Source organism: Lutra lutra, chromosome 4 (genome assembly GCF_902655055.1).
Source record: "Lutra lutra chromosome 4, mLutLut1.2, whole genome shotgun sequence".
Taxonomy (NCBI): Eukaryota; Metazoa; Chordata; class Mammalia; order Carnivora; family Mustelidae; genus Lutra; species Lutra lutra.
The window spans coordinates 142,549,974-142,569,634 of NC_062281.1; the positions used below are offsets into that span (position 1 = coordinate 142,549,974).

The window sequence follows — 19,661 nt, forward strand, 5'->3', positions numbered from 1 at the left end:
CGTTACTTCCGTGATTATTTACTCCTTTTTTTTAACTACCCAGAAATTTGTATGTGAGGTATTATAGGTGTTTAATAGTAGTATAGGAACTGGACAGGAATCTCCTCAGATTTAATTTTTGTGTGGTAAGAAAAAAAAAGTAAGCACCTTGTAACAACAGTACTTACTTTCAGTTGTTGTGGTGCAGATGATCTCACTATTCTACCCTTGCCTGGGAATATATTAAATAAAACTTCTCAAAGGTAATGTTTGAAAGACAATACTATTCAGTGGTTCACAACATAAGTTTGGAAGTCAGAGAGATCAGCACACACATTCTAAATATTTGGGCAAGTCATGGGCTCCCTGATTCTCAGTTTTGTCATTTATATAATAAAGATAATTATCATAGTAGAACCCCACAGAATCATTGTGACAATTAAATGAGACAATGCCTATAGAAAATATAAGAACAGTTTCTGGTGCAGAGCAGGAGCTCAAGAAGTGGTATTTTTTTATTAATCCTATTTTTACATTAATATTTTTGTATTAGTAAATATGAGCTTTACTAGAACATTTCCTCCTCCCGGGGAAGGCAGTAGTTATAGCTATACCTACTTTTTAAGAGCAATTATGGAGCAACTAAGAAAAAATTCTTAGTATTTCTTATTCTACAATAGCCAGAGATCAAGCGTTGTTCTGGGACAGCCATCTTCTGGTAAGTTACAGGGCCACTACCTATTGGTAAGGTCTAACTCAAGAACAGAAAAAAAAAAAAAAAAAAAGGAAGAACTAAAATCAGTGATAAGTGACTCCAGTAGAAGAGGTGATTCAGATAATGGCCATAAAGAGATGGGAAAATCAAGAGCTGACCATGTGCAGATGTATCTATCCCATATGCACTGACAATATCAAAACTTAAAGAAAAATATTCTCATAGGCTTTGGTATGGAGGAATGGAAAAGTCTGCAGATTATTATGGCCTAGCCTCTAGGTCAGTGGTGAATAAATCACAAAAGACTGTCTGGAAAACTAAAAGCAAGAAATGCCCTTCGGGCTCATAATTCAGCCCAAACAGGTGCTTATAGTACAGACTGGGTGTAGCAATGGGCTCTTTAAAGGGCTTCAAGAGAGAGGGAGGCACTCTCTTTTCTTTCAGAAAATCTTCTAGAAGGTTCACTCATTCAGGATCCCGGCACAGCATAGCAGCACAGCAGTTGTCATGTTGGGATTTGGTTGGCATTCATTTAGGAGGTAGAGCAATAAGATCAAGAGCTTTCTAAGGAATCCGAGAGAGCCAAGGCATGGATGATACCCAAACGCTGAGTGACTAGCCCCAGAAACTACTCAGATACCAGGGCAGAAACGAAGTAAGCTGGCAGGAGTCAGGGAGCACAGATGCAGAGCAGTTCTAGGCAAGTCACCAAGAACATGGTCGATCGACATTTTTGGAGCACCATGTAAAAAGTTCTGGGAAATCTCACCGAATCCCATATATTCAGGTCCAGGGTGGTGCAATGTTAACAGTGACAACAGTAATGTTAATAATAACAATAACCATAGCTATGACTGATTGAATGCAAAGGCCATACAGGAGTCCCTCCTTCTCTGAGGGACTCCAGTGCATGCCTAAAACTGCAGATAGTACCAAACCCTATAGATTCTGTTTTTTCATATACATATATGTCTCTGATAAACTTTAATTTATAAAGTAGGCACAATAAGAGATTCGCAATGATAATAATACAATAGAACAATTATAAGACTATACTGTCATCAAAGTGATATGAATGCGGTCACTCTTTCTCACACATCTTATTGTATAATACTCACTCTTCTTGGGATGATGCGAGATGATAAAATGCCTACCTGATGAGACAAGATGAGATGAATGACATCGGCAGTGCCAATTAGGGTTAGGGTACGACTGACTTTCTGAGGGTCAGGAGGAGGATCATCTGTTCCCCATGGTTGACCGCGGTATCTCTATTAATTTAATGTCTTCGTTCCCATACTGTAAGCTCCACAGGGCTTCTGTTTATGTAACTTAGTTATGCACCTAGCCTCTAGCATCATGTTTAGAACTCGAATAAATACTTTGCTGAAAATCTTACAAGGTCTGATAGACTAAAAAGCTAAGAAATAAGAGAGAGAGGGAGGGAGGGGAAGAGAGTGGGAGGGAGGGAGGAAGGAAGGATAGAAGGAGGGAGGAAGGGAGGGAGGTTGGAGGGAAGGAAGGAAGTAAAGAAGAAAGGAAGGAGGGGAGGAAGGAAAACAACCTGAAGCTCAGGATTGCCCAAAGGTCCTCAGTCAGTAGTTTAAAGAGGCAGGATTTGAACCTAGGTCTGCTTTAGCTTCTAAGCCTGTGTATTTACCTGTTATATCATATAAGTAACTAGAAAAGAAAAACTGAGCCCTTTGGGTAAAGAAGACTGGAACAGGGACAAGTCCCAGCTACAGGATGCTTCATATATTTTCCTCTGGGTTACAAATAGATTTCAGAGCAGAGAGAGAGTTTCAGCTCCCAAACATAGGAGGAGAGGAGCTACAGAGTCGGAGGTGTGCACAGGTGAATCCAGTTACCGGAGACAATAGGGATCTCCATCAATGAAATTTAGCAAGGACACACGGGGTTTTAATGGAGATATCATTGGAGAAAAATGGAACACGGAGAGGTCAACCTCTGTCAGCAGTAAGATCTCTTAAGCATGTCTATCTTTCCGATCTGGCTTAGAGGGAAAGAGTTTCAGTGATGAAAGCCAGCCTAATAAACTAACTGATTCAATATCAGAATGGCTATCAAATAATTGAAGTGCTTCACAGCCATTTAAAAACAAGTACATGAAAAAAAAAAAGCACATGATATACTCAAAGATCTTCATCGTTTTTAACCTGTCAACCTGACTCTGAAAAAAATCTAATATCAGAACCATTTGGGTTAGAGAAAGAGTTTATTCAATAGTTGAATTAAACCATCACCTGAGCCCTCGGACCTCAGCAGAGACAGTGCTAAATGGATTTGGGGAAGGCTACTGCAATCCCTTCCAATCTCTCTTAGTTTTCCGGAAAATAAATGGAACATTTAAATAAAGTTAGAGTATTTATTACTCCAAGACAGATTCAAGGCAATCTCCTCTCAGAACAACAACAAAAACCCAGAAGGCCATCTGTAGCTACTCCAGTCCATCCAACATCCAAAGTAATTGTTTAAAAATGCAAATGGAAATGTGACCTTCTCCTTAAACCCCTCCAGTGGCTTTCCACTGCCTCCCACTCAATTCCAGATCCATCTCCATTGCTCACATAGCCCTGCCTGGTCTGAATCTCGCCTTCCTTCTCTCCTATTTCCATTCCCTCCCTTCACTCCTCCATCCCCTCCAACCACTCTGGCTTTTTTTTGTTCCTTGAGCTTCCCAAGTCCCCAGGCAGTGGGTTAGCCCTGCAGTGCCCACTCATGAAATACTCTGCTCCCAGATCTTGACAGGTCACGTTGTGAAGAAGTCTCTGCTGTGATGCCTTTCCTGACCATGGAAAGCAGCTTTGATCCCCACTCCCCCACGCCTTTCCCAGTGAGTCTTTGTTTTTCATTGACTCTACCACCGTCTGAAATTACCTTGTTTATTCAATTGGTTGATGAGTCTTGTCCCCTCACAGTCGGAGGCAAGCCCCACCAGAGCAAGGACTCTTCGCTCCTTTGTAACCTGCACTCAGAAGCACGGCTAGCTCACAGCATTCCACCACCACTAGAGACTGTCCTCCGTATCTTGGTCAAAACTCACTGAGAGAGCAACAAACTCTATTCTTCAATATGCCCTCATGAGGGGCATTGCCACAAAGGTAGAAGATAGTGGGAAACTCAAAAGAAGAACCCTAGTTGAATATTTTGATCTGGCAATTGGATTGCTTGGATTAGACCTTGCTGAGATCACATACAGGACAATATTTGTGTTTGTAATTAGGCCAAGATAGATTTCATCTGAACACACTTTAAAATGCATTTTAAATTGTCCCACTACATAGTCATTATTAGAAACAATATTTTTACCCGGTTTCACAAAATTATATGTAGCATTTCCTGTTCAAATAAATATTTCACCAAATGAGGGACGGTGTTCTTGGCCCAGTATCCAGGAATGATGAAAATCATTTGTATGTGTGAAAGGTGGAAGATATGGGGAGAGAAGTTAACTCTAGTAGGGTTACATCCAGAAACCCTTCTGGTAGAGCACGGAATTCTTTTTTTAAAGACTTTATTTATTTATTTGACAGAGAGAGAGAGAGAGAGCATGAGTGGGGATAGGGGCAGAGGCAGAGGTAGAAGCAGGCTCCCCGCTGAGCACGGGGCCTGACATGGCGACTCGATCCCAGGACCCGAGGACCATAACCTGAGCTGAAAGCAGACACTTAACCAATGGCACCACCTGGGTGCCCCAGAGCACAGAATCTTAAAACTAGCTAGCACCTTCAAAATTATTTAACCTAACCTTTACTTGAAAACAGTTTTTGAGATACTAAATGTAACAAGAGCCCTAAAGCTACACTACGTTTATATAAATATTTACTGCTTTTAAAAATATTTTCACGTATATTTTGTGCTTGGATATTTACCACCAAGTGAGAAAGGCAGGAAAGCTCATTTGCCATTCCACAGATGGGAAAATAGAAGAGATGGTGACTTGTCCAAAATACACAGCCAGGACCTTCAAAGAGGACACAAAAAATCAATTCCCACCCACCTGGCAAATTCTTGGCCTCATCCTCATAGCTAATAAAGAATGGTGCCAGGAGATGTTAGAATTTTTTGAATTAAAATCAATTTCTCTTTCTACTACTTTGCTCCCTCTTCCGAATGTTAGATAGCTTGTCCAAAGTCACTCATCTGGCTGGAGCACTGTCAGGACTAGACCCCAAAGCAGAACTCCGACCACCTCACCCAGCTATCTTACTAAATGAAAACGAAAACTTCATGACACACCACGTGACTCATTAACATGAGCCATTCTAGCTCGATATACAAACCAACTTCCAGCTAACAGTCTAAATGTCTGACAACAGGGGAAGAGTAACATAAATGATAAAACGATGGGATATTCTACAACCAGTACAAATAATGCTCGTGAAGACCATTTCAGGAGGATGATAACGAGAGCTCGCATTTCTTTTTTTTTTTTTTTTTTTAGATTTTATTCATTTATTTGACAGAGAGAGAGAGAGAGATCACAAGCAGGCAGAGAGAGGGAGAAGCAGGCTCACTGCTGAGCAGAGAGCCCGATGCAGGGCTCGATCCCAGGACCCTGAGATCACGACCTGAGCCGAAGGCAGAGGCTTAACCCACTGAACCACCCAGGTGCCCCGAGAGCTCGCATTTCTTGACTGAGCATTCACTCTGTGCCAAATACTGTTTTTCATATATTATATGTCACATATATATAATTATAATATATATTATAAAAATAATACCCAGTGTATATAATACGTTAAGCTCTTTTAGTCCTTATAATAACCTTTCCCGATAGGGATTATCCCATACAGAAGAAGAGACAGAAGCACAAAGGGGTTAAATAATTGGCCTAAGCCTACAGAGCTGACAAGGGTAGAGGGGTCAAAGTTTACATCTGGAAAGTGTGCCTCTAGATCCATTACTCTTAACAAATAGGCACACTGCCTAGGACAGTGGTTCCAGTCTAATGCCAAGTGGAAAAGCCGTAGGTGTCTGCATGTGGATATACACACATGTGTGCATACATATGTTCAGATCAAATTGGGTCCTTTGAAGTATTTATTTTGCCTGTAAAGCTATTAAGAGCTAGACTTCATTGAGTGCTTACCTACTATGCCAGGTAAGTGTCACCTGAAGTCCGTACATTTTTTTAATTTAATTTCCCCACTATCTTTTTTTAAAAAGATTTTATTTATATATGTGAGAGAATGAGAGAGAGAGAGAGCGCGCGCGCATGAGAGGGGAGAAGATCAGAGGGAGAAGTAGACCCCCTGCTAAGCAGGGAGCCCGATGTGGGACTTGATCCTGGACTCTAGAATTATGACCTGAGCTGAAGGCAGTTGCTTAAACAACTGAGGCATCCAGGTGCCCTAATTTCCCCCACTATCTTATGTGGAGGGTGTTTTTCTACCCTCTTTACTGCTAACACCGCTGAGGCTTGAAGGGCTTCAGATTGTCCCCAAAGTCCATATTCTACACTCAACAAATTGTTGCAGTGGTTAGTTATTTCATAATAATCAGATAATTGGTGATTTCAATTTCTCCTTTGTATCTTCCTGTTTTCTGAGTTTTCTACAATGAAACCCGGTCTCTCCTAAAATGAGAGCAAAACAATTAATGTAGTCAGGCAGACTGTGTGAGATACTAGATTAACTGCACGCTCCTGAACCAGAACATGGCTCTCAGCCAGAGCGAGCCTACACAGCAGATGGGTGCTCTGGGGAGAGGAGAGGGCGCACGATCCTGGGTACTGCCTGGCATCCAGGAACCATACTGGAGCCTTCAATGTTCCCAGCAGAGTAACCTTTAACACACCTTTCATAGGAACCAAATGCTTCTCTTAATGTTTTGCATATATTAACTCATATAATTCTCATGATACATACACTGAGCAGCTTGTCTATTTCCCAAAAAGTTGCGATCCCTCAATAGCATTCATTCATTCACTGGCTTTTTACTGAGTACTTACACATGCCATACATTGGGAATATAAAATTGAGTGAGACACGGTCCCTGCTCTGAGTCCTTGGTTCTTGGCAGAGGAGCAAACAAAGTAGGTATATAAATGGAAAATGGCAGGTAAGATTTATTAAGAGTTTAACACTTTACCTCAAGACTGCATCATCAACCCCTACTTGCCAGCCACCCTATGGCTTCTAGACTTGCCTGCCAGTCCCTTCCATCAAATGAACCAGTTCTTAAAAATATCTCTTTCTCTCCCTCTCTCTCTTTCTCTTTCCCTCTTCCTTCCCCCTCTCCCTGGCCCTCGCCCTCTCCTGCTTTCTTTCTCTCTCTGTCTCTGTCTCTGTCTCTCTCTCTCTGTGTCTGCTTCTTAACCTATTGGTCCTGTATCTCTGGAAAATGCATGGCTGATTTAATCCTACAACCTCACATAAGTAAATTACCTACAAGAAAATTACTGTTATTATCACTTCTATCTTCTAGATGAGGAAGCAGATGCACTAGCTTCTCAAGGTTACATACATGAGATTTAACCTAGGTCACTCTGACTCCAAAGCCAGTGCTCTTAAACCTTCTGATATGTGGCCTTAGGAGGGCAAGAACTGAGAGCTAAGTGAGCTCAAGGAGCAGCTCACTTTCAACACGAAGAATATGGGGAGGCTTCATTGAAGAGGGGCCACTTCTATTTGACCTTGAATGATCAGAGCAGACTGTGCCCATGCAGATAAGGGAAGAAATAGCATATACAAAGAAAAGAGAAGGGCAAGGAGCTACTGTCTGGCTGGTGCAGAGTGTTTTTGAAGAGATGAGGTAGCCGGTGTGTGAAAGTGTTACACCGCACACAAAAGCATTTGAGCTTCATCTTAGAGGCATGGGAAAAAATCAAAGGCAGGTGGGGAAAGTGATGTCTTTGATGGCTGTGAGGTGCATGGATGGGAAGCAGCAAGGTCTGATCAGGTATGGTAGCAGAGGATAAAAGGGAGAGAACAGAGCCAAGATCTTTTAGGAAGGATCATCTATAACTCTAAAGGACCAACTGCTGTGTGGCAAGTTGGAAGGAGAAATGAGGAATGAATCCAAGCACAGCCTGGGGCTTGACTACCTGGTAGACACAGTTCTTTGAACTGGAGGCCCATGGAGCCTAAGAAAAACTTGGTGGTTAAAGTCTATAGTACAAGAGAAGGGTCCTACCTGTTATAGGGCTTATAGACCATTTTCTACCATTGCTACCAACCCTAGTGCTGTGAGCATGCCACTTTTCGTGATAGGCTAAGGCATTTGTAAAGGTTGGGTGCAGAGCGAGACCACATACAACCCAGTTTTACTCATTGTTCTTCAACTTTGGGAAGCTGTCCATGGTAGGGAAAGCAATGTCGTATCATCCCATGTGCCAATTCCAAACAACTAGCAGAGGTGGCCTGGACTATGATGGTGAGACAGATGCCAAGGCCAGAGAGCATGATGGTTGAGACTGATTGGTGATACCTTCCAAGGTCAAGAAAGGGATAGTTGTAACCCCTGGACACTGAGAATCAAGGATGATAGAATATGTTAGTAATGAACAGTATGGTAAAGGGAAGAGAGAAATCTGTAGGTCCCACTGCAAAAGACGTACAGCAATAATCGACTTGGCAGGTCAAATAGCAAGCAGTAATGCCTGGCCACTGAACGTTAAGAATCCACATGTAACAATCAAACTGAGAGAGAGCCATCTGAGAAAATCACTGGCATGGGCACCACATTTCTTCAGAGGTTTTCATAGTTATTATCTCATTAGAGTTTCACGACTCCATGGGGTAGAGAGCCAGCATCATTCCTACCTTACAAATGGGGATGCTGAGGCCAAAGCAGTTTCAGAACTCACTCAAGGTCATAGAGCTTGTCAGGAGATCCAGCCCCTTCAATTCCCAGTTGTTCCCTCCACACAGCGCTGCTGACTCACTGACAGCAGACGCATGAGACATGGAAGCACAGGAGAGAGCTATAAATGGCCACATTGTGTGTGGACGGAGCAGAGCGGTGGCCCCTGGGGACACATTCATTTGTGTGTCTTTGGGCAGTCACCCAACCAGTCCCAGCACCTTTGAACGTGAAAGACACCACGGCTTCCAAGTCTTTGTCTATTCACATTTTTGGAATCATTACTAAAATTAAATTTGACTTGTCCCCTTACGGAGAGAATAAAAATCCTTGGGTAAGTGATTTCATTTGGCTCTGGTTTGCTCAAGTGCAAAATGGGGTTGGACTAGATTGGTTCATCTTCAATGGTAGCACACACCATCATGTTTTCCTGATAATGGCCAAGGCTTTCACAGAATGTCAGTGAACACCGAGGTGTCCTTCTCAGGGAGAAAGGGCTTTTGTTCATTGTGGGAGCTAGGCTTTTTGATAAAACATTGTGTAGAGGGTGAGCTGTGAAATTTGATATCCCATGTCCCTCCACATTATAAAATTCTGGGAAACCAGTGAGTGCCACTGAAAGGTACCCGTTTCTGTGTTTGGTGGCCTTCCTCAAGCTGATGGCTGATCTGAAGGATCATAATCTGTTAATTAAATCCTTTGCTTCATACTGAACAAAGCTTATGAAATACTATGTCCAATCTGGTCAATCTGTTGTACATTTGTCAGCCAGAGACCCAGGCCAAACAATTTCAGATACAAGTAGGACTTTCTGGTTACACCATTATACAAATAAAGACCACTTGACTGGGAGTCAAATATGGTACATAAATGCTGGTTCTGCCACTTGGTAAGATGGTCAGCTTAGGCGAGTCACATAACCTCACTGGGCCCTACTTTTCTGTTTGAAAGAAAGATAGTAAACTTATTCCTTCTACCCCACAGAGATGATGATGTGAGAATAAAATGGATATGCACAGAAGTGTATGATAGCATGTACTAGACTCTGAGCTTCTGAGGATAGAGACCACAGCTGCCTTTTTATTCCCCTGTCATATTCCCAGTGCCTAGAACACTTGGCACTGTGGATAAACCTCTGATGAACCTCTTGAATAAATGACACATTTTGGAATGTTTGAAGTGTGTGCAAATGTCACACAATCTTATGACAATGCCCTAAGTGAGCACAATATTTTACTCATTATTCTGCCTGTTAAAGATAGGTAATATGAATCAGTCTGCATGGTTCTTTTTTAAAAATTCTAAAATACCAGTCCTGATACACAAGAGAAGAAGCTAATGTGAACAAAAAATAAAAATGAAGGTCAAACATAGCCAAAACATTCATGAATTGATGTGTAATTCTGATTCTGGAGTCACCCTTATCATGGGGCCATTTCCCTTGTGTGGAAATGTTCAAGCTTCAAATTATAGTTGAACACTCAGCTCTAACTCCAGGCTTGGAATCACGAGCTAAGGGAAGAGCATGATATTCACCCATTCACTTAAGTACGTGGAAAGAATGAGTCCAAGAGACACAACAGAACCAGCTTCAGAACACCAGGCTTCTGAATGCCCAGCTGTCACTAGACATGTGGATAACACAGGCTCATGCCAACTGACTAATGCAAAAGGAAACTGGTTTTCATACCACTGAAGATTCACGGGTGTCTGCTTATATGTTACCTCGGAGTCCCCCTCTTAAACGTCCCCTTCTCCTTTTGTTCAGAAGCACTTGCTGCTCTACCCATGTTCTGAACCTCTGCACATGCTCTCTCTCCCATCTTTTTGGACTCTTCCTCCAAATGGCTGCTCACCCCCTCCCCTCCTTCAAGTCTTTGCTCATACGTCTTCTCAGTGAGGCTATCCATTACCTCCTTCCTTACAATCGCAATCCCATCTACCCCACTCCTTCCTCTCCTCCACAACTTCCTCTATCTCCTTTCTCCACTCAATTCTTCTCCAAAGTTCTGATCCCCATCGAATGTACTCTGTGTTCCATTTTATTTTCCCATCTCTCCTGCACCAAACAGGAAGCTCTGTATAGGCGGGAACTTATAGCTGTTGTTCACTATTGAAGCTCTAGCATGTAGACCAGGGCTGAACACCTAGTACGCATTTGTACAATTCATGCACTTTCTGATGAACACACGGACAGTTCTATGCTCTAAGGACTATGGATGAGGGTGATGTCACTGCACTTCTGTCTTCTGATGCTGAGAAGGGGCAAAACAAACTTGGGGCATCGCCGCAAAAGAACAGCAGAGGAGGAGTAACCACTGAAAGGCAGAAAGTAATACACCGGAATTATTTTTGTGTTAGGAACAATTACATTTTGAAATGGGAGGAAAAGGACTCAATCATTCAATTTAAACCTTGGAGGGAGTAAGACTGGGAAATCCAAACCATTCAGTGAGTGCCAGAGACTCTTCAAGCTAGAAGCTCTAGAGGTAGGCAGATCAATTCTCTCATTTTGTTTGCAAGGAAACAGAACCCCAGGAAGGTAAAGTAACCTTCTCAAGGCACACAGCCAAGCAGTCACAACACTTGGACTCAAACCTAAGTCTGACTTCTGGGTCCATGCTCTTTCCACAAAAAAATCCAAACTACACAAATTCAGCAACCATACTGAGCTTCTAAGACTAAGGAGTTCTTCGATCAGCAATAATTTGGCAAAAACCTCATTTACCATCACATTGTATGAATGCATTATACAACATTACATTCACCTGCATTCCTTTATTTATTTAAAAATACTTTGCCAGGGGTGCCTGGGTGGCTCAGTGGGTTAAGCCTCTGCCTTTGACTTAGGTCATAATCTCAGGGTCCTGGGATCAGGCCCCACATTGGGCTCTCTGCTCATTGGGGAGCCTGCTTGACCCCTCTCTCTGCCTGCCTTTCTGCCTACTTGTTATCTCTCCCTCTCTGTGTCAAATAAGTAAATAAATAAAATCTTTAAAAAAAATACTTTGCCAGATTCCAAGTCAAACTCTATCTCTAGAAGCCAGTGTTTTCAGATCTGGTCATAATCCAGAGAAAAGGAGAGCCCTGGGAGAGAAAGATGGGGTAGAAGCATGAGGGAAGTAGAAACAGGAAAGGCAGAAATAAAGGAAAGCAGGAAGGGAGAGAGAGAAAGGCAAAAACATGTACAGCATATTGACAGCACTGCCCCTGGGATTTTCTGGGAATTTCTTTGAATGGCTGTGCTATCATTCGTCTCTTTCCATTATAAAATCATTTCTTTGGAGCTAATCACCAAAATGATTCAAGCCCAAACATTTATTTTCAAATGGACCATTTCTTTTCTTTTGCTTCTCAAAAGTATTTTCTGTACATCACCATATCCCACTCCACAATACATTATTTTTTCTTAATTATTTCATGTTTATTTTCCAGTGAGAACACAAATTTGAGCATTTATTTTTCCTACATCGACTATCACACCCCCAATAATACCTTACAATGCACCATATGAAGTCATTGGAGTAATTTATATCTGGTTTCCTCCCTTCTCCAATGAATGAACGAACATACTAAGCACCCACTGTGTGTCAAGAACTAAGGATGGGAGGTGAATATGATAGACCAGATTCCCGTCCTTGTGGAGCTGGGCTCTGGAGAAATTCAGCCCATGCACCATTACACGACCATGAGTCATAAATACATCTCTGAGGAGAGAGGGTGGACTGGGACGTACTAGGGGCACAGGGTGTGTGTTTGAGAGCTTGGGATGACAAGAGGATAGGGATGTCCTCCTGAGGAGGTGGTGGTTTTTCTGGGACCACAAGAAAATCAGTTATTCCATTAATAGGCAAAATAGTGTTCTAGGTGGAGTAAAAGCCCTAAGGCAAGAAAGTATCTGTTTTAAACACTCTGAAACCGGCAGTAAGGCACTCAGTGTGCTTGGAGAGGCACGTCAGGCCAGAGTGGACAGCCTCCTTTATGTGACTGACTTTAACAGAAATAAGAAGATGAAGCTTTTTAAACAAGGAAGTGACATGACATGAGGTATTTCAATAGAGATTCTAAGTATCTCCCTGACATTCTGTGGATACAGTGAAATGTTATACATGTTCTGAGAATAGAGATTGACCCCTCTCCAGTGGAGCCTGACCTCCATCCCTAGTGGCTCTGCCCCTGGTAAGCATACCATCCTGTGCCTACAGAAGTATTTGGTAGTCAATATAGAAACTGGTTTGACCCAACACCTCTGCCACACACGCTACTTTCTCCTAAAGGATATCCTGCCCTTCTCATGCCCCTCAGTTCTCTTCTATCTCAGTTCGTTTCTCCTCAGGGACTTTTTCAGATACATAAGCCCAAATCCATTATAATCCCTTCAACATTTTCTCCCTTCCAACTCCTGTACCATTATCTCAATAAATTCTCTCTTCTTTTATTAATCCATTTGTGAGTTTATATAATGAAAGTAATCAGGGTTTAACAGTAGTACATGTAATAAAATTGAATTGAGGAAAGGTAAACCGTGAGAATGGAAGTAAAATTAAACATAATTGAAAGTCCAGTGTCATAAGCCTCTAAAACTTCTGGAAATATACCTGAAAACACTCTTCAGATTGTCTTTCCATGTTCTCATTGTCCTCTAATTAAACCTTCCTTTTTGCAAATACCAACATTTCAAATTGAAAACACATTTCATCCCATTGTTCTCTTCTGGCTACTTACTGTGGTAACTGTATAGTTCTTCACACATTTCATTGCAAACATCAACTAAATCCTGGGTTAGTGGCCTTTGAACATCTCGTATGAGACTCTAATCATATATATATCATTATTCCTATGGGAAAACCTGTTTCAAGTGAGCAATTCATAAACAAACTTTCAGGAACATAAAAACTGAGTTGGTGACTTCCTGCAATTATTATTTGAAACAGGGATAATGTATGTGCCAAATCCAAAAGAAAGAATTGTCCAGAGTCTTCTAGAATTGTTTATCTAAGATAAGATTTTTAAGACTGCATATTCTTTTTAGAGATTTAAAGTGTTGGCCCTTGGAATTGTATGAGAAGTTACACATATAAGAAGTCTCTTTCTGACACAGAGCCTCGAGGAAGGAGAGAAATTACATAAAGCATGGCCCATGTACTAGAATCTCATATGCATGCTTAAGATTTTCCAAAATAACTTCACTTTTTCTGGGAAGTTAGAAGCATTCCCTTTAAAACTTCTTAGCTAACTAGAAAATGAACAATTCCAGCTTCAAAATGCTTTATTCCTTTTTCATCAGATCAAAGAATTTTCCAAATAAATAAAACTCTATTTCTAGATAGAAAAAAAAATCTTTATTATTATAAGTTTCATTGTAACAACAAAAGCTCAGTTAAGCTAGGATTGTTCGAAATTGTATAAATAATAATTTTGGAGATAAAAGGCATTAATGAGGAATTAAAAGTATGGTCTGGGTGCCTGGGTGGTCCAATTGGTTAAGCATCTGCCTTTGGCTCAGGTCACAATCTCAGGATCTTGGGATGGAGTCCCACATCAGGCTTTCTGCACAGTGGTGAGTCTGCTTCACTCTCTCACTCTCCCTCTCTCTCTCACTTAAATAAATAAAATCTTTTTAAAAAGGTATTAAGAAACAAAAAATAAATAAAAGGTATGGTCTGTGGGTATTCATATTCAAAAGAGAGAGAGAAACAGAATATACCACCCAAGAAACTAGTTTTCAGTTAGCTCCTAGTTTTCAGTTAGGTTAAGATGCCCATCTTGATACAAATTTTTTTTTAAGTTCCTATTATAAAATGTTATGAGGGATCAAAAATATAGGCATTGTTGTTAAATGAACTTGGGTCCAGAAAATCCTCTTCTCCATTTATTGGAATTCAGGAAAACCATATAATTATGTCTTCTGGGGTAAACACGCTAATGCAAAACATCCAGGTGACTATGCTGGTTCATTGTTTTTCCTCTAAAATTGAAGGAAGCAATAGATACATGGCATAATAAAGAACTCCAATTTGGTTTATGCTATTTATAAGAACTTGAATGAACTAAAAAAATGAAATTGGGTTCAAATTCCTTTCTGCCCATTTTCTGCTTCAAAATATTATTTTTTTATTTTTACAATTTCAAAAAAGGACTGCTTGCAGAATACACTTGTTTATAGGCCATCATGATTAGTAAATATTACAAAAATTATTCAATCACCCTGTACATTACAATTATATCCAGCATCCCTTTAACAATGTACTTGTTAATTTTAAAAATTGTTATATAGGATGAAACCACTGGCACCCCAAAACTCATCCTTCCAAGACGGTACCTAAGAGCCTGACTATGGAACTGAAAGCACAGGTAATTGCGGACAGTTCTGTGAGACAAGGGAAAACTTCCCAGGTTGCCCTACAAACACAGAGATGTCCTAAGAAACACTGACTTTGCTTCACTTATCTTAGGAAGGGGTAACTAAAATGGCCTTTTCAAACTTTAATAGGAATGCATGAAAACGACAGAATCCTTGAAGAGTTGCCCTCATCACACAGACTGCATTGTAAGCTTAACCAGTACATGAGCCTTTTAGCACATAACTCCCTTTGCTCACCCTCTTTCCCTCCACATTCATACAGAAGGCTCCATATCACGTGGCATTCCTCGAGAAAGACAGAACTCAATACGAACCGCTACCCAAAAAATAAAGACAGCAGGAATCAGCGAATCCAGTATCAAATTAAAATATATGTTTTTAAATGAAAATATTTGAAAGGAATCATGGAGCCACAAACTTCTGGTAACACGTCTGAGGTCCCTGCAGAATTATTTCCCTACCTTCAGGGATGTTAGCATCACTAGGGAGGTAGTAACGTTCCTCATCTACGACCAGAATTTCCACTAGGCATTGAATGAATGGAGCCCATATCTGATTCCATCAAAACAGGATCACAAACTATGAGCCATTCTGAAGAATATTTGTTTACTCCTGTTTTACAGAGTTGAGAAGTAGCTTTGAAAAGTTGCCATGGCCATGTTTTTCCTGAGCAGCCAATTAAACCCTTTGATGAATGTCAAAATATATACAGTGTAAATGTAGGGTCTCTCCCTTCCTTAATAATGTATATGTGTTGACAACTGCATGTGTGCATAACCGTGTGTATGCATGTGGGCACGTAGATGAAATGTACTAGTTGAGGAGAGACATCATTTAACCATCTTAATGTTGGGTGACACAGCCTGAGAGCCCACTGATGTTTCAGCAGAGGGCTTCCATGACAGGATTTTAGGGTGACTTTGAGGGGTTCCTTATTTTTCCAAGGTTATTGTGATAGATGGAACAGTCTACTTCCTCTAGGGGTGAGTTAAGTGGAAATAACTGCTCCGCCACATCTTCCTGACACGAACAATTCAGAGGTAAAATTCTGGGGTGCAATATCAGAAACATACATGTATTGTCAAAAAGACTGGCAACTAAGTTACAAGGCTGTTGATAGGCAAATTGATCTCTAGATAAGGTTCCAACCCACCTTTCTAAGGTCACTGAACCATTAAGATAATAAGTCTTGAAAAGCATTTAAGTAGGAACTGTGGGCATATAAAAATGATTAGTTTCATTTATATTTTGAAGCCAATAGGAACACCTGTCCATTTTTTTTTTTTTTTTTTTGCAGGGATCTCACAGAAGGCAACTGCATCTATAGTGTCACCTCTAATTCAAAACGGTGCTAAAAAACATCCTTCATTGGATGAATTTGGCAGACCCAGGGCAATAGTGCTAATTCAGCTCCAACACAAGTCTTTGTTACAGTTCTCATCTCAGTTTAGGCAGCTCAGATAAGCTTAACATAGGGCTTTGAACCAACTGACATTCTAGAATAGCACAATAAACGATATCACCAGGAGAGTTGTTAATGAGCGTCAATAAATATTACTTCCTTCGAAAAAGACACTTTAACTCCATAGTTTGCAAGGCAAGAAGTGAAAATGAAAGATCTTCCACTTCTCTGTGTAAGATTCAGACCTAATCAGAATGTATGCAGATTTCTTTTTAGGAAATGCTACAAATGAAATTTAGCTGGAGAAATATACTACCTCTAGAGATAAGATTGTTCTTTTTTTTTTTCCTGAAAAGGGTAATCCACATGAATTTAAATTGAAAAGTATATATCAGTAATACTCTTTCTGTTTGTCTTGCCTTGTAATTCAAAGATTAAATTCATTTCAAATTAATGAAAATTATTTAATCTTAGGGCATTAGTAATCTCAGTTTATTTAGACCTGTATTTTAAAGAACTAGCTTGAGAGCTCTTTGCAAACAAGACGAGGCTCCAAAACAAAATGATACCCAATCTCTCTTTTAAGGTTATTTTCTAAAATCTGTGAGCCATGACTGTAGAATTCTTCACTCCCCCAAATTACATTAACAGTGTTTGACAGGATGACAGAGAGAGCAAAAAGAATTCACTTCTACCAAATAAGTGCAGGCTACACCACTGCTTTTTGAAAACATCGTCCTCTTATTCCATTTTGGTAAATTTCTAAGGAATGTTTAAAATCTGTAGGACAGACCTTGGCTTAAGAGGTGGCCTCTCTGCCATTTTCATGGCTGATTTGAGACCCATTATGCACTGGATTCTGCATTGTGAAATCCAGGCTGGGGACAAATTTCTGCCTGTCATCTTAGGAAAGGCCAGGAGTTTTGCACCATCCTGTAGTGCGAAGACAAAATCAAAGACAGGGTAGGGCTGCCTGCTTCTTTCCTAATCGGCTTGCTGCTTTTTTGAGGCAATCTTGGTCGTCAACTATCTCAGGCTTAGAAGGGTAATTTAGTAGAATAAAATATAGTTTAAACAACATCTCCCTAGGGAAAGTTCCTTCTTACACTTAATATCGAATGCAAAAAGGTAATCAGTAAGTAATTATTTGGTGCTTGGCTAAGAATCATTGCACGGGAATGCATTTAGGAAGAGCAAAATCTTTTTTTTTTTTTTTAACCTGATAAGACCCTGAATCCGGGGCTAAGAGGCCCAGATATTTTCCTCATATTGCTCGTTCTGTTGCAATGACATCCCCGTGTAACTATAGCTTATGGACCAAATTTGCTGCACTTCCTACCCCAACAATAACATGTAAATTGCGGAGATAAAAATGTCTTACAAGAATTTTTTTTTAAAAAAACTTAAACAGTTCACTGAAAACGACAGCATGGATAACTCCGTCAATGACCTCCCCTATCTAATGTCAATTTCAGAAAACAAGTTTCCATTGTAAATGTTTAATCATGTAGTCCCAGGAACCCAGAGCAGAAAACCTTATCTTCTCTCCCAACTTATTTGCTCTGCGAGCTCTTTCTTAGCTCTATCTCAGCTCCCTGGAAGCACTTTAGGTGCTCCCCCCCCCCCCCCCCCAGAAGAGCTGGGAGCTCGTAGGTTCTGAGCTAAACAGAAGCCTTGTGGTTTGATTCCATTAGTCTGAGCCCTGGTCTGCTGCAAGCAAACTGCAGCATTTCTGTTTGCAAATCCTGGCAACCAGGTTCTAGACCAGCCACAAACCCAGGCTGCACACATTCTTCAACGCTCGTCTACCCAAACCTTGCCTGAAGCCAGTCAACCACAGAAGAAAGCATCCTACCTTCCATCATGGTGGCAGAATTGCATTCCTTAATTTCCAAGGAGTCTGAAAAAATACAGGAGGATAAGATTCCAGGTCCCAGCTAAGTCCTCACAACGCTGCTGCCGAGAGGTCCGCTCTGTCCACTGCTGAAGCCAAAGGAGACAAGTGTTAACCCCAAAGACAGGCCATGGATGCTGCTGGTGCCGCTTCACCTACAGGCTCCCAGGAAGATGCTGCGAGAGAAAGGGAGAGGAACAGCAAGCCGGCCGAGCTGCACCGCCTGCGCTGCCTCGGCCAATCCCTTCAGCTCTGGACCGCGTCACATGGTAGCCAGCCTGCATCTCCTGACACAATACCCCGGGAGAGCACACAGAACCTATTTTCCGTCCCTATTCCCCTCCACCCCCATCCCTCCCGCTTGTCACCAAACGCACAGCCCCTTCCCCACCTGGTGACGCACTTCCCCGCCCCTCCTCTTCGCCTTCTTAAGCCTATTGCAGCGGCTGGGTACCCGAGATTAATTATCAGACGCTGCCACCTTAACGGGGGACTCGGGCATGAAAGGAGCTCCTAAGTGGCTCGCTGCGGAGGGGATTGGGTTTTTTTTTCTTCTTTGAAAGAAAAACTTGTTTAATAATTCCGTGCAGTCTGATGTCTTCGCCGCACACTTGTAAGCTCCCATTCCTATCTCCTTTTGCCCTGAAGGAATTCCAAATGTTAATGTCTGTGGCCTCCGCACACGTCCGTGAGTCTCTCTCCCTCCCTCCTCCCTTTCCCTCTTGAAAGAGAGAAAAATCAATCCGGCTGACGTCACATCATAAGCAATTATCCCCAAAAGGATGATGCAGAAGAAATTTCATCCCAGCTGCCTTCAACAGAGCCAGGGAATTAATCGCGCATGACATGCCCAAGAGCTGGGAACTGTCATTAAAACAAAGAAACAAAAGAACCCACCCGAGTGGGGCTCTGGAATCAAACTGGCAACGCTTGAGATAATTTCTGGGGCGGGAGGCGGGAGAGAGGGCAGCAGGCAGGGCGGCCAGGCCTTCGCCCGCCAGAGGACTGCTGTGCACGCCTTCTGCTCCCGAGGCAACCTGGACGCGCCGCCGGCCGGGACCCGACCCCGCGGCGCTCGGCGTTCCAGTCCCGGCTCCCGGGCCCGCCGCGCGCCTCCCCGGGGCCCCGCTCGCGGGAGCCGCCTCCTTCCCCAGGTGGAGCGGGGCTGTGCCGCCAACTGCAGGCCCTGGAGGAAACCGACTTTCTTCTGGAGGACACCACGGTTTTTCGCAAGGCGCTCCCGGCATCTGTAACCGCCTTCCAGCCTATTCGTTCCCCCCCAGTGGAAATCCGAAGGGAGGCGATCGCGCCGGGTTCTGCCTGGAGGGGTGGGTGGAGCTCAGGGGTTTGTAGGTTCCAGGGGATGGAATCTGGGTGCCGGGCTGCTAAGTGGAAGGGTTATGGCACCCTGGCTGCTGAGAATCTGGTCCCCGGGGACCCCGGGAGCCTTTCAAAGGGCCTCAGGCCCTGGGGTCCGGCG

General features: G+C 42.2%; 1 protein-coding gene across 25 annotated transcripts in view; it reads right to left on the reverse strand.

Moving 5' to 3' along the window:
* SGIP1 (SH3GL interacting endocytic adaptor 1) overlaps positions 1-19,434 on the reverse strand; it is a 219,656-nt gene extending 200,222 nt beyond the window's left edge. For 6 of the 25 annotated variants that reach the window (XM_047726636.1, XM_047726632.1, XM_047726633.1 and 3 more), the window contains exon 1: positions 18,143-18,511. In XM_047726636.1, the coding sequence (XP_047582592.1) occupies positions 18,143-18,152 (10 nt within the window). In that variant the 5' untranslated portion in view covers positions 18,153-18,511. Of the gene's footprint in view, positions 1-18,142; positions 18,512-18,572; positions 18,891-19,078 lie in introns of those variants that run through there. The other 19 variants (XM_047726653.1, XM_047726651.1, XM_047726650.1 and 16 more) reach the window with 9 other exon arrangements.
* Between the last annotated feature and the right edge of the window lie 227 nt (positions 19,435-19,661).